The sequence below is a fragment of the Sus scrofa genome, chromosome 8 (genome assembly GCF_054392235.1).
Source record: "Sus scrofa isolate SSC_HxYL_T2T_F1_AM1 chromosome 8, Sscrofa_HxYL_maternal_Yorkshire_Landrace_v2.0, whole genome shotgun sequence".
Classification (NCBI taxonomy): domain Eukaryota; kingdom Metazoa; phylum Chordata; class Mammalia; order Artiodactyla; family Suidae; genus Sus; species Sus scrofa.
In genome coordinates, this window is record NC_139390.1 from 135,706,998 (window position 1) to 135,722,248 (window position 15,251).

The window sequence follows — 15,251 nt, forward strand, 5'->3', positions numbered from 1 at the left end:
GCTCCCTTGATTTATTTGTTGATTCTTTGACCAATATACACACTGTCTTGATTTTACTGTCACTGTCTAGTAAGTCCTGAAGTTCGGTGGTGTCAGTTCGCTGACTTTGTTCTTCTCCAATGCGATGTTGGCTACTTGGGGCCTTCTACCTCTCTGCACATACTCTAGAATAAGTTTGTCAGTATCCACAAAATAACTTGCTGGGGTTTTGATTGAGATTATATTGAACTATAAACCAAGTTGGGAAGAACTGACTTCTTGATAATATTGTATCTTCTATTCATGAATGTGAAATATCTCTCTATTTATATAGTTCGATTTTATTGATCAGAACTTTGTGGTTTACCTCATGTAGATCTTGCATATATTACATTAAATTTATACCCCAGGTATTTTATTTTTTTGGTGCTAATGTAAATACTATTGTGTTTTGAATTTCCAATTCTACTTGTTCGTTGCTGGCATATCAGAAGGTGACTGACTTTTTAACCTTATCTCCTGCAACCTTGCTATGATAACTTAGTTCTGGGAGATTTTTTTTGCTGATTCTTGACAGTTTTTTTTCTTCTTTCCCAATATGACACCTTTTATTTCATTGTCTTAGTGCATTAACTAGGGCTTTTAGTATGATGTTGAAAGCAGTGGTGAGATGAGATATTCTTGGCTTATTCCTGGTCTTAGTAGGAAAGGTTTTAGTGTCTTACCATGAAATATGATGTTAGCTGTAGGGATTTTGGAGATATTCATTATCAAATTGAGAAAGTTCCCCTCTATTTTATTAAAAATAGGTGTTGGATTTTGTCATGTGCTCTTTCTGCATCTGTTAATATGATGATGTGATTTATCTTTTTGAGCCTGTTGAGGTGATAAATTACTTGACTTTCAAATGATGAACTGGCCTTGCATAACACTATTATAACTCCCACTTGATTGTGGTATATAATTCTTTTTATACATTGTCGGGTTTGATTTCTTACTATTTTGTTGAGAATTTTTATAAAGCACACTTTTATGTATAGAAGCCAGGGTTATTATTATCAAATAAACTCTCCAACAGAGTAATTACTTTGTCAATATATTTTATTTTTATCATTTCATTCTTCCTTACAAGAACTATTGTCGATAAATTGTTGAAAAATTAAAAATGACTGAGGAAAATTTTCTGATTTCACTCATGGCTGAAGAAGTTTGGCATACTGTTTCCATAAGCCTCTTGAGAAAAGTAGTCTCATTTCTCTATAAAATTATATTTCAATAACTATATTTTAACTAACTGAAGAACCACCATAAAAATCAGTGTTACTTTTTTATATCTATTTTTCTCCTTTTGTGACATATTTGTCCTAAATTTTCAAGTGACCTGCTTCAATTTAATGGACAAAAAAAAAAAAAAAAAAAAAAAATCTCTCAGAGTTCCCATCGTGGCTCAGTGGTTAACGAATCTGACTCAGAACCATGAGGTTGTGGGTTCGATCCCTGGCCTCGTGCAGTGGGTTAAGGATCCGGCATTGCCATGAGCTGTGGTGTAGGTCGCATACTCAGCTCAGATCCAGTGTTACTGTGGCTCTGGTGTAGGCCAGAGGCTACAGCTCTGATTGGACCCCTAGCCTGGGAACTTCCATATGCCTCAGGTGCCAGCCCTACAAAAGACCCAAAAAGGACACACACACACACACAAAATCTCTCAATCAAATGGTTTAGAAATTATAAACTGAGAACCACATTCAAAGGAAGAAAACATTGCGTTCCCTTTATATAATGCCAAGTGTTGTAAAAGTAAAGACAAAAAATAATCTTTAAAACGCTTCCACCGGTACGCTGTTCAGTAAGTAATGGTGGTCGCCACTGTGGTCGGTCTCCTAAGTCACAATATGCTTCACCTGCACCATATTGACAGTCAGCATAACATGTACAGCAACAGTGTAACTGAGCTCTTGCAGCTTCCAGGCATTACTTCTGACCTTCTCCACTCTGCAGCCTTGTGAAGTCATGAGAGACAGAAGGGAATGGGTGTGGACCTCCTCAGCTTAGGGAAGCCATCAAATCTAATGTCACTTCAGCTCTATCTATCTATGAGACCTACCTATAAAATCTATTATCTATCTATCTATCTATCTATCTATCTATCTATCTATCTATCTACCTACCTACCTATGTTACTAGTCACATAGCCACTTGGCATCTATTTTGTAGCTATCTCTTTTTAATTACAGATTATTCACCAATTAAAGTTTAATCACCAGGAACACATACTAATGAACAACTATCACAGCCAAAAAATGTGCTTTGTATGATGCAAAGCAACTTCAGCAAAACTTTCGTGTGTCTTTGATTCAGGATACATTCCATGATTTAGCCAAAGATGAAATTATCAGGCATAACTGAGGCAGAGAAAGACCACAGACCACCTGTTAAACATTTCTTTTTACTAGCCATTTTAAAAATATGGGATGCAAGGAGTGGCAGTTGAGTGGTGATAAGAAATATTCTTTTAAATATAGGCGTTTCTCACTTTGCATGATTCCAGTATACATGGATTCCAGTTTCCACAGTTATTTAAATAACACCAGTCCCTAACAAGACAGTTCAAATTTCTGTTACTTTAGTACATAAACTGTGAGTGATTACATAAAGCATAAATATCGCTCTTAGCTCTTCAGCCCACAGATCACTACATAAATAACAGAAGCCTATTATGATCCAAATCATATCACTTCTTTCAAAATTTGTTGGTGCTCAGCAGCTGTAACATACAGTGACTGTTTGATCTGTTCTTCAGTTCATACAGACAGCAAAACCCATACTTGTGTTGCCTCTTTGTCCCTGAATGATAAACACACATGATGTTTTACAAACATGCATAATTGACAGAGGAAATTGACCAAAGAAATGAATGTCAGCAAAGAGGTGAAGCAAAAAACGATGGAAGTAAAATTTGAATCACACATACATTTATTTATGGAAGAAATGACTGTGGGGGTGTTGACCCTGTGACTCCAGATATGCAGCCAAAGGAACTGATTGAAAGTGAAGGTAGCAACGTAAACAGAAAATGTGGTTGTGATGCATAGGGTGGGGTTGCCCCAGAGGAAATAGTGCCACATACTCCCCTCACATGAAAGGAACTCTCAAAGATCTATCATGACATCAACAGTGCAAAAGCTAAGGTTTTGGAAACTGACCCAAACTTATGAAGGAGTTTGACAGTTTCCTAAGAACTGGAAAAAATGTTTAGTTCGACATAGAAAGCTGTACAGCAAGAACCCAAGCACAGTTTAAACTACTCTTGGTAAATTTTTTGCAGGGAAATAAAACGCTTTAATTCTCATTATTTCAAATTATAGTATATAAAATAAAGATTAGTTTTACCAGTCTTTAATTTCCCTGTATATTGATAAATGACTAGGATAATTCTTAATGTTTTAACAAAAAAAAATTTAAAGGTCATGGAACAATAGTAATTTCTATCACTAATTAATCAGGATTTTCCTCATTAATTATCAAGATAACTTTCTAGAGCTTTAACTCAGCTTGTGTGCAGTTGTTTTATGATTCCACAGTACTGTGTAAAATGGTCATTGCCTGAAAAATACACACGCACACACACATACACACTCATATACATCATATTGCATGTATGTAAAACATTAACCTGTCTCCTTTAGCATATTTAACTGCTACACAATTGCATTTATATAAATGTTGATAGGGTAGTTCATCCTGTTTTAAACTGAAAATCTCTTTATAAATATAAGGAACATAATAGCAGTTATCATTCACTAAGCATTTACCATGTACGAAACACTGTTTTAAGACCTGAGCATGTATTATCTCCTTTGATCTTCTGGTTGAACGTATGCTGTGTATTTGTTTATTGTGCCGAGAAGATTTAAATCCAGAAAATATAAATCCAGAGTTCACTTTCTTAACTAAAAACCTATAGTTTATGTTCTATATTTATTAGATGTCTTTAAATATATTCAAATTGGAAGTTCTTAAAAATACTTAAATTGCTTTATTAAATGTAGAAACTTTCCTTGACTGTTTTGTAAAGTATAAATTTAAATATAATGCTTGCAAATTTCACTTAACGCCATATTTACATATTTTTATAAAGAATTCAATGAATATTTTTAATATGATCCCATGTATTAATTTAAATCATCAATATTTACTTCTAAATAAATTCTCAACTAGAAACTGACTCAGACCAGTGTTTCTCAACTAATTACCTGGAATAGATCAAGAAGGTTATTAAAAATGCAAATATCTGTACCTGATATTTACTGAATATCGGAACTCTGACTCAATGGTAGACATTTTTAAACCTCACTCCCACCCAATTGACTCTGCTACCGTTTCTAGTTTAAGAACCAGCTTCTTAGGGATTATTTAATTAATCTTGTAAATTAATTTCATTGATAAGGAAATGGAGTCTCTCAAACTTTTTTCCTTTGTTCTAAAAGGTGTTTACAGTTATTTCTGGTATACTTAGTAAAGGTTTATAAGTCAATGCATTTTTAAATTGAAGGTGGGTAACTATCTTAATACGCAAATATAGATTTAAATCATTACCCAATTCTAACCTCCTAATTTCTTACATTCCTCTCTGTCTAATAGAACTACTTTATTTGACTCACAGGGTAGTTTTCAAGTAAATCTTTAATTTGTTTTTATTTTCTCCAAAAAATGCTTTATTAGAAGACTGGTGTGAATTACACTGAAAAACATCCAGCATTAGTGAGCTTATGAATAAAATTGTTCACAAACTTAGTTTTAATAACACAAATTAATAAATGGCTTGTGTAAAAGGCTTAGTAATGGGGAAAATTCTTATCTTGTCCCTTTTTTGCAGCTGGCATTAGTTATGTTATAGACTTCCCAGTCCCCTTCAAGGAGATAAAACCCCAAAGCCTCTGGCCATGTCTCATTGCAATGCCCCTCTCCCACCTTGACCAGCCTGGGCTGCTCACTCCCTGCTAGAGAAGGAATGTCGCCCATTCCTCACCCCGCCTCTATATAACCTGTACCCCATGCAAATAAGGTATCCTGCCCGAACCCAATCAGAAGATAAAATATGCCCCATACAGAAATCAAAGAACACGCAGCCTTTAAGTGCAGCATAGGGGGCTGGGGCAGGAGAAATTGGGTCTCCACTCAGGTCCCATCATGGGGATATAAAAACAACTGGTAAGAGAGTCTGGGTTCTTTTTTTAACCCATGCATGTGCACGCCAGCTCTCTCTCTCTCAAAATGGACTTTTGTTTTAATAAACAAGTAAAAGGCCAGACCTCCTGCACCCATCCCTCCCCGCTGCCTCTATCCCAGCACCACTGTAGCACTTCAGAACTGCCTGCACCTGCAAACTCTTGGCGCCTGTGGACAAGGATTGAGAGAAATAACCCAGAGGAACCTGACAGTCACACTTGAATGATAAAATACTGAATTCTTTCTAAATATCTGCCTTGTTTAATTGAAAGAATATGGGTTTAGGGTCTTAGAGCCCTTTATTTGAATGTGCTTGTAGCCAGTTAGTACCTGTGTGACTTTAGGCAAATTGTTTAATTTGTAATTTTTTCATTTATAATAAAATGGGTATAAAATGAAATGGTGAAATTGATATTACAAAGATTAAACAAGACGAGATGTGAAATACCTTTTACATGATAGGTGTTCAACCAAATCTTAATTCCTTCTCTCTGTCTCCTTCTGTGTTTCATCATCTTTCTTTTGTACCCTACTTGAGTAGAGCTTTGGCAGTTCTGAATACAAAATCTCCTTCCTACCCAGTCTCAGTGTTATCTCACTTTTTTTTTTTTTTTTTTTTTGTCTCCCTCTGTAGATTGATGTGTGAAGTGAGACAGGAGAGGTTGAAAAGTCATCACTGTGTGCTAAAATCTAAATTGAAGAGCATCCTGTTAGCTTTGCTTTCTCCTATTTGTTGTAGTGATTACTGGATTTCTTTAAGTTCTTTTGCTGTCTGAGGATATCTTAACATATGGGCTTCTGAAGAGTGAGACACTGTTTTTGCGTCAACAATGTATTTAAAAGTTGCTGCTCAAGACTACTGTTTTTGCGTCAACAATGTATTTAAAAGTTGCTGCTCAAGACTAAAGGCCAGTTTGAGACTTAACAGTTTTGAATTTGTTTTTATAGGATCCAAAACCAAGGAAGGAGTGGTTCATGGTGTGACAACAGGTAAGCTTTGTGGAGCTTATTTCCAAAGATGATACTGAAAATATCTAGCAAGCACTGTAGTTCCAGCACTGATCTGTTCAGGACATAATTGTAAACAATCACTCCACCCATAGGGAGCATTCTAAGAGGACCTTAGCTTGTTATCTTGATTCTTTGTAGTACATCTTTTTAAATAGATTAAGGGTTTGTCACAAAGTGCAATAGGCATAACTGTCAAGAATGATGACTGAGGAGTTCAGTGGTTAGCGAATCCAACTAGGAACCATGAGGTTGCAGGTTTGATCCCTGGCCTCGCTCAGTGGGTTAAGGATCTGGCATTGCAGTGAGCTGTGGTGTAGGCTGCAAACACAGCTAGGATCCTGCGTTGCTGTGGCTCTGGCTTAGGCTGGCAGCTACAGCTCTGATTGGACCCCTAGCCTGGGAACCTCCATATACCATGGGAGCGGCCCTAGAAAAGGCAAAAAGACAAAAAAAAACAAAACAAAAAAAAAGAATGATGACCAAATTGACCAGTTTGTTTAATTTACAGTAAAATAGCATTTGAGGATTCTGACAATCATAATGTTCTGGCAAACTGACAGCATAAGTATCATATAAGGATTGCCATTTTCAAAGGAGTCAAGTCAAATTTTCTGCAGTGTATAGGGAAATATTCTGACACTATACTATACTAATTATAACATTTCCTTGATGATTCAGAAGACATTTTAGGAAAAACCCTTGGGATGATCAGGAAATTATTTATTGAATTTATCTCTATTTAGCCTAATTTTACCAAGGATTTGAATAGTTCTGTAAAAAGATTACAAGACACGCGTAGCAAAAATGATGAAAATTACGCTGGTGATGAAGAAAAAGACGAGGCGGATAGTAAGAGAAACAGCAAAATCAAGGGAGAATCACAATTTAACAACCTTAAAAGCCCACAGACTTGCTGTAATTGTGTTTCTCATATATTCTCCAAGCTTCCTGACAGCTGTGGTGACCTTAGGGTTGTGTTGTTTTGGTTCCGCAGTCACAGCCCCACAGCAGCAGAGAATTGAAACATTACAGAAAAGGCACATGACAGCATTTTCATTCAAGTGAAAATACATTCTCAGAGAAAAAGTGAGCCATCCTGGGCGTGCTGGGAGTAGGGACTAGCACGCTTTAGAATTGGGTGTTTCTTCTATCCCCCATGCTTCAGCCCTGGGTGGGGACCTGAGCTTTCCCGCCCCGCCTGTACTGCGCAGGCGTGAAGGGCTGAGCCTCTGATGGGCTCTGTCTGGGGGCACATTTGCTCTTCTGACTGGTCTCTGGCAGGATACCTTATTCACATAGAGGACCGGTTGTAGAGAGGTGGAATGAGGAGTGGGCCACCTACCTTTTCTAGTATGGAGTAGGCGGGAGCAGGACGGCTTGTTCAAGGTGGGGGAAGGAGCATTGCAATGAGATGGGTGGGGTGATGATAAGGAGCCAGAGACTTTGGGTTTAATCTTTGAAGGGGACTTGAAGCCTAACAGTAAAGTAAGAGCTATAATTAGAAATGTAATTTACATGATCAAAAAACAGTCACCATAATGGTGCCTCAGAAAAATAATATACTCCTGTTGCTGAATAATTATACAATAGAAATTGGGGAAATCAAACAGAAATATGAATACAGCATTGCGTTTCAGGCCTTAAACCCTAGAGACAGACCTCTTTAGTTCAAATTTCTGCTTACCCCTTACTAGCTGTGTGCTTTTTCCGAAAGATGGATAACTTCTATGTGATTAAGTTTCCTCATCTATAAAACAGTTAGGTGAATTAATATATACGCACAACCTAGAACACTGAAGGGAAGTACTGTGTACTGTAGGGGTGTTACGTGTTACTTTATAGTGATCTTGAGCAACACATTTTTACAGCTAGTGGAGAAAAGTATTTATAGGACTATTTTATACATATTTTTAATGTAAAATCAGAATATAAAATTGAAACAGAATCTTCGGAAATTGATTCTGCTAGAAGCTAAATTGAAGTATGCAGCTTACATTTGCTCTGTTGCAATCCAATATACACAAACTGCCTTCTAGGGATCTTCTGTAAACGTGACGTTATAAAGCTTGGTTTTTCTAAGAACTGGAGAGCAGATGGTTGTCGACGCTACTGTTTGAAGAGGGCCGAAGCTTAGTGGTTTTCCACGTTAATAGTTGGAGGAAAATCCATGTGGTGGAGAAAGCAGGAAGCATTTGTAAGGTTCAGAGCCTGTGGTAAAAATTAAAGAGCACAACTAATACTGTCATCCAATGGAGGCTATGGAGATGGGCTGCAAGGATAACTGTTGACAAAGTCAGAATTTTAAATTCTTCCCTAGAATGACACAATGGAAACATGGCTTGTGCGGGGTGTGTGCACGTGTGAACCTGCACACCCATGCTTACATCAGCATAGTCGCTGAAGTTTGACAATAAGGCAATAATTTGCAAATTATTCTCCAAAGAACAGTAGCCTGCCAGCTAATGTTTCCCTGGCTTTATAATGTTGGGCAACATTGCGTGTTGTATCTTCCTTTTAGCATATTAAAGAATCCGAACCATTCTACAGCCAATAAATTTGCATCATTGTGTTTAACTCAGGATTTCTCAAACTTACTTGTCCTTCTTTCAATAGATACTAGGGTTGAATTAAATGAGTGTGCCCCAGAACAGTATAGAAAATGCTGCTGAGCAGGCAAGCCATGATGATTTTGGTGTGGGTAATATTTACAGCCCTTGCACCAATCAACCACCTTGGCAGTAGTAAAGTATCAAAAACATTGTCATAAGTAGTCTGGTTATGAAAATTGCATTGGAATAAAAGAAAATCACCTGCAGTAAGTGACCTTCCTCTTCCATATCAGATAAATTAATTACTTAACATATTGAGTAGGGTTATTTGATATAAAATTCCAAATTATAATTATGAGGATAAATAAATAAGTTTAAGGTAATTACCTCAGTGGTCCAGGGGAGAGACAATTAGCTGCTTATTATACTTGTTCTAAAATATATATTATGGGTATATAATGAATGCTAAATAATTGTTATTTATTATTGTTATTACTCTTAAAGCAGGGAAGTGAGAAACTATTATAAAGGATATAACATTATCTGCTAATACTAAAAGAAAAATTTCTTCAAGATTCATTTTGTTAGCTATTTTTTGAGAAATATAGGTGTTAGTAAACTTAAGTCAGGAGTTTTCTACTTATAACATCTAGGGAAAATTAATTCTCCCAGCTAGATAATCTCAAGATAAAATCCAGAAAACTCTACCTTAATCCCTGGCTTTGGATTTCAGGACATTATTACTTCAGTTGTCAATGCATCACATTTTAGAAAAAGATGAGAGTGTAGTTAATCTGGGCTTATTGAATGGAATGTCTTTGAATGCATTTAAAAAATTAATTTTGATGTAAGCTTACTCATTTTTTCCCTCATATATATGGCATAAGTAATTTACTGTTATTGGAGGTCTTCAAGCTTTGATTCTTATAAACAGAAATTTAAGGTACAATAATGAACACAATTAATTTTCAACATATCGTAGTTTAAATTTTCTTGTTGAACTGCTTTAAAATACGAAAGTATTTTCCTCATAGCTATAATTTATATACCAATTGGAAACTAGACCTTCTTAATTTTATAGTTTTGTTTAATGTCAACAGTCAGACTTGCTATATCTGTTCTAAAAGTTGGTGCCATGTTTCCTTCATGGAATTTTATTGTTGACTAGGATTATAAACTAGAACCCTAATTATTAAAGTTAATCTATAAATCACATCTCTATACAAAATTTCTTTTAATGCATTCAAAATTAGTGAGTATCTATTGTGAAATAATATAAAGAAAAATAAAACAGGATCTCTGATTTTAATGAACTCAGAATGTTTTGGTGGAGGTAGATACACATAATGGGAAATGAATAATTATGGTGCAATGTGAAAAGCTGTGTAGTAAAATATGCCTAAAATATGGGTCATAGGAGGAGGATGAAGGACTCTTGCTGGAAGGAGAGGTTTTTAGCATGGAATCAGACAGTTCGGGTGGGTTTTAACAAAGAGTTTGAATTTGTTGAGTAAACAGGTAGAAGACTATCTGAGAGGGATAAATAATTCTGGCCAGATGGATTTATATGTACCAAAATGGCAAATTTGGGGAAAATAGAAGTGAATTAAAATATTACACTATCAATTGATGGGGAGAAAAATATCTTTTCTGATCCTGGTTATAAGATCTTTTTCCCTCAAATACCATTTATTAGATGGAAAATGTGCTAATGCAAGTGTCTCCTCTCCTTAGGTTTTTGTAACCGAGCCCAGGTTTGGCTGTTTGCCACTCATAAGCAATAATTTGAGAGGCAAATGTCAGTAGAAAGGAAAGGTGCTTTCATCAGAAACGTTGGCGATCTCGGGAGATGGTGGAATCTATGGTTGCAGATGGTTGTCTAGAGCCCAATTCCAAAGATTTTATTCAGCCATGACAGTTTTTAAAGGGAAAAATGGGGGGCAGGCTAGAATCTCAGTGAATCATCGAGGCAGGAGGTTGGGTTCTGCATCCTTCTCTATGAGTGCCCACTGGCTGAGTCTTTTTTCAGATGTTTTCTTGCCTACAGTGATCTGCCTGCAGGATTGCTAAGGGGGCTGTTGGGGATAGAGAGCTAGTTACTTTTTAGCTGCTTAATTCTTCATTCCTTTTATCTAGGAAAAGAAATTAACAGGTTAGACAAGGCATGGTGTGCATTCAAGAGAGCATGTCAAGAGTTACTTTCAATTGCTTAGTGATCTTATTCCTAAAATTAGGTTTCTTTAAGGTTAGAGGAGAACAGCAGCAGCAAACAGGAAAGGGGCAAAGAGCTGCTTTCATTTTGTCACTCTTTTATTTGAAATGTCAGCAAGCAGAGAAATAGTATAAAAGGCCTTAATAAGGAAAAGTAAGGGTTTAAGGTCAGTGGATAATCCACTAGATATATCAAGTCCTACAGAAGTCTTTTAAAATGTCTATCATTGCTATACATACACCCTGCCATTTTGTAATGTAACTTATTTATTCTTACAATGATAAAATATAACAAAATTATAATAACATACGAAGTGCATTTTACTGTGCAGTTTATGTGCAGTAAAAAAGTATATACATGCATAAAACTAGAAATTGTAAAAATAAACTTTCATGGCTGGCAGAAAAAATATGAATCTCTAAAAAGATCAACATTTATTTTTGTCTTTGAGATTTTGTAACAAGAAAATGTTCATTTTCAAGTACAACTTTCTATTCATATTCTTTGAAAAGAAAAGAAATGAGAACTTAAAGCCCATAACTCACTATATTTAAAGCATCAACATTCTGGAAATGTTTAAAAACATGAGATTCCCAGTACAGCTTTTCATCAGCATTTAAATTGAACTTTGCATTAGAAATAGCCATTACTAGTTACCAGGTATCAACCACATCGCAGGAAGCAGCAAAAAGCAAATATCAGACAACAGCCCCTGTGAATTCTTGCTGGGTTTAGACTCTAGGGTCTACTTCCACTTCCCCTCATTGCCTAGGTTGAGGAGTGTGAGTTTTTGTCCTTATGGTCCTCCTCAGCCTCCATGACCTACATAGTGTATTCAGTTATTTTCTCCACACTATTACTGTTTAATCATTGTCGTCTCCCAATCTGTGCCATAGTCATGTGACTAGTACATTACACTTAATGACTAGCATAGTGCAACTCATGGGATTCCCCAAACCAAGATGTGCCTACAGAGGATGAACACAAACATACAGTATAACAAGAAAATATGTCTCTCTCTGCTTGGAAAAGAACCTGAGAAGAACATCACTTAAAACCCAAAGTTCTTTTAGCCAACCAAATCCAACAATATATAAAAAAGATCATACACCACGACCAGGTTCACAATGATGGTTCAACATATGCAAATCAATCAACATCATACACCACATTAACAAAAGAAAAGTCAAAAACCACATGATCATCTCAATAGATGCATAAAAAGCATTTGACAAGGTCCAACATCCATTCGTGATCAAAACTCTTACCGAAGTGGCTATAGAGGGAACATACCTTAACATAACGAAAGCCATTTACGACAATCCCGCAGCAAATATAATAGTCAATGGAGAAAAGCTGAAAACCTCCTTGCTAAAATCTGGAACAAGACAAGGATGCCCACTTTCACCACTGTTATTCAACATAGTACTGGAAGTCCTAGCCAGAGCAATCAGACAAACAAAAGAAATAAAAGGTATCCAAATTGGAAGAGAAGAGGTAAAATTGTCGCTGTATGTAGATGACATAATACTATATATAGAAAACTCTAAGGACTCAATTCAAAAACTACTCAAACTATTCAATGAATTCAGCAAAGTAGAAAGATATAAGAATAACATTCAGAAATCAGTTGCCTTTCTGGATACTAACAATGAAATGTTAGAAAAGGGACACAGGAGTTCCCGTCGTGGTGCAGTGGTTAACGAATCCGACTAGGAACCATGAGGTTGCAGGTTCGGTCCCTGCCCTTGTTCAGTGGATCAACAATCTGGCGTTGCCGTGAACTGTGGTGTAGGTTGCAGATGCAGCTCGGATCCCGTGTTGCTGTGGCTGTGGCGTAGGCCGGTGGCTACAGCTCCGATTGGACCCCTAGCCTGGGAACCTCCATATGCCGCGGGAGCGGCCCAAGAAATAGCAAAAAGACAAAAAAGAAAAAAGAAAAGGGATACAAAAATACAATACCTTTTAAAATTGCATCCCCAAAAATCAAATACCTGGGAATCAACCTGACCAAGGACGTGAAAGACTTATATGCTGAGAACTATAAAACATTAATCAAGGAAATTGAAAAGGAGTCAAAGAAGTGGAAAGATATTCCATGCTCATGGGTTGGAAAAATTAATATTGTAAAAATGGCCATACTACCCAAAGCAATCTACAGATTCAATGCAATTCCCATCAAATTACCCATGACATTTTTCGCAGAACTAGAACAAACAATCAAAAAATTTATATAGAACCACAAAAGACCCAAAATTGCCAAAGCAGTTCTGAGAAACAAAAACCAAGCAAGATACAAAACTCTCCCAGACATAAGGCAATATTACAAAGCCACAGTCATCAAGACAGTGTGGTACTGGTACCAAAACAGATAGACCAATGGAACAGAATAGAGAACCCAGAAATATACCCAGACACCTACAGTCATTCAATTAATCTTCAACAGAGGAGGCAAGAATATAAAATGGGAAAAAGATAGTCTTTTCAGTAAGTGGTGCTGGGAAAACCAGACAGCGCCATATAAATCAATGAAACTGGAACACACCTCACACCATGCACAAAAATAAACTCAAAATGGCTGAAAGACCTAAATGTAAGACAATACACCATCAGACTCCTGGAAGAGAACATAGGCAGAACATTCTCTGATATCAACCTTATAAATATTTTCTCAGGTCGGTTTCCCAAGGCAACAGGAGTAAAAGCAAAAATAAACCAATGGGACCTAATCAAACTGACAAGCTTCTGCACAGCAAAGGAAACCATAAAAAAAAAATACAGCTTTAGAGAATGGGAGAAAATAGTTTCAAGTGATGCAACTGACAAGGGCTTAATCTCTAAACTATAGAAACAATCTATACAACTCAACAGCAAAAAAAACCCAATGGAAAAATGGGCAAAAGACCTGAATAGATGTTTCTCCAAAGAAGATATGCAGATGGCCAACAAGCACATGAAAAAATGCTCTACATCCCTGATTATTAGAGACATGCAAATCAAAACTACCATGAGATACCACCTCACACCAGTTAGAATGGCCCTCATTAATAAGTCCACAAATACAAATGCTGGCAGGGGTGTGGCAAAAAGGGAACCCTCCTGCATTGTTGGTGGGAATGTAAATTGGTACAACCACTATGGAAAACAGTATGGAGATGCCTTAGAAAACTATACATAGAACTACCATATGACCCAGCAATCCCACTCTTGGGCATATATCTGGACAAAGCCACAGTTTCTTTGAAAAAGACAAATGCACCTGCATGTTCAGTGCAGCACTATTCACAATAGCCAAGACATGGAAACAACCCAAATGTCCAACGACAGGTGAATGGATTAAGAAAAAGTGGTATATATACACAATGGAATACTATTCAGCCATAAAAAAGAACAAAAATAATGCCATTTGCAGCAACATGGATGGAACTAGAGATTCTCATACTAAGTGTAGTAAGTCAGAAAGATAAAGACAAATACCATATGATATCACTTATATCTGGAATCTAATATACGTTACAAAAGAATCTTTCCACAGAAAAGAAACTCATGGACTTGGAGAACAGACTTGTGCTTACCAAGGGCCAGGGGGAGGGAGTGGGATGGACTGGGAATTTGGGGTTGATAGATGCAAACTATTGCCTTTGGAATGGATAAGCAATGAGATCCTCCTGTATAGCACTGGGAACTGTATCTAGTCACTTATAATGGAGCTTGATAATGTAAGAAAAAAAGAATGTATACATGTATGTGTGACTGGGTCACCTTGCTGTACAATAGAACACTGTAAACTAGTAGAACACTGTAAACTAGTTATAATGGAAAAAAATAAAAATCATTATGAAAAACCCTAAGTTCTTGAGATGTGGAAAAACAGCAGACAAGAAATGAGTTTGTGAGGCAAAGAGAAAAGAAAGCAATCATTGCATTGATAAAGATAAGAATGCAAGGCCCATATCTGACATGTATAATTGTTATGAAGTTCAAGTGAAAGGTTGTTTTATCTCTCTATTGCCCTTGAAATTATTTAAAGGAGCAGGATCTCATCTTTTTACTGCCTTGTCATTAAAAGTCTTAATTGCATTGGAACGAACTTTGTTGACAGAGCTTCCTGTATTTGATATTTGCAATGTCATCACATACATAGTTATATAAGATACTAATACTTTTTTTTGGTCTTTTTTTCTTTCTAGGGCTGCACCTGCAGCATATGGAGGTTCCCAGGCTAGGGGTCCAACCGGAGCTGTAGCTGCTGGCCTACACCACAGCCACAG

At 36.6% G+C, this 15,251-nt stretch overlaps 1 protein-coding gene across 9 annotated transcripts in view; it reads left to right on the forward strand.

The window, feature by feature from the left end:
* The window catches only part of SNCA (synuclein alpha), a 143,149-nt gene that overhangs the window by 6,657 nt on the left and 121,241 nt on the right, over nucleotides 1-15,251 (forward strand). For all 9 annotated transcript variants that reach the window (NM_001037145.1, XM_005666990.3, XM_021100513.2 and 6 more), the window contains 1 exon segment: nucleotides 6,157-6,198. In NM_001037145.1, coding sequence (NP_001032222.1) covers nucleotides 6,157-6,198 — 42 coding nt within the window.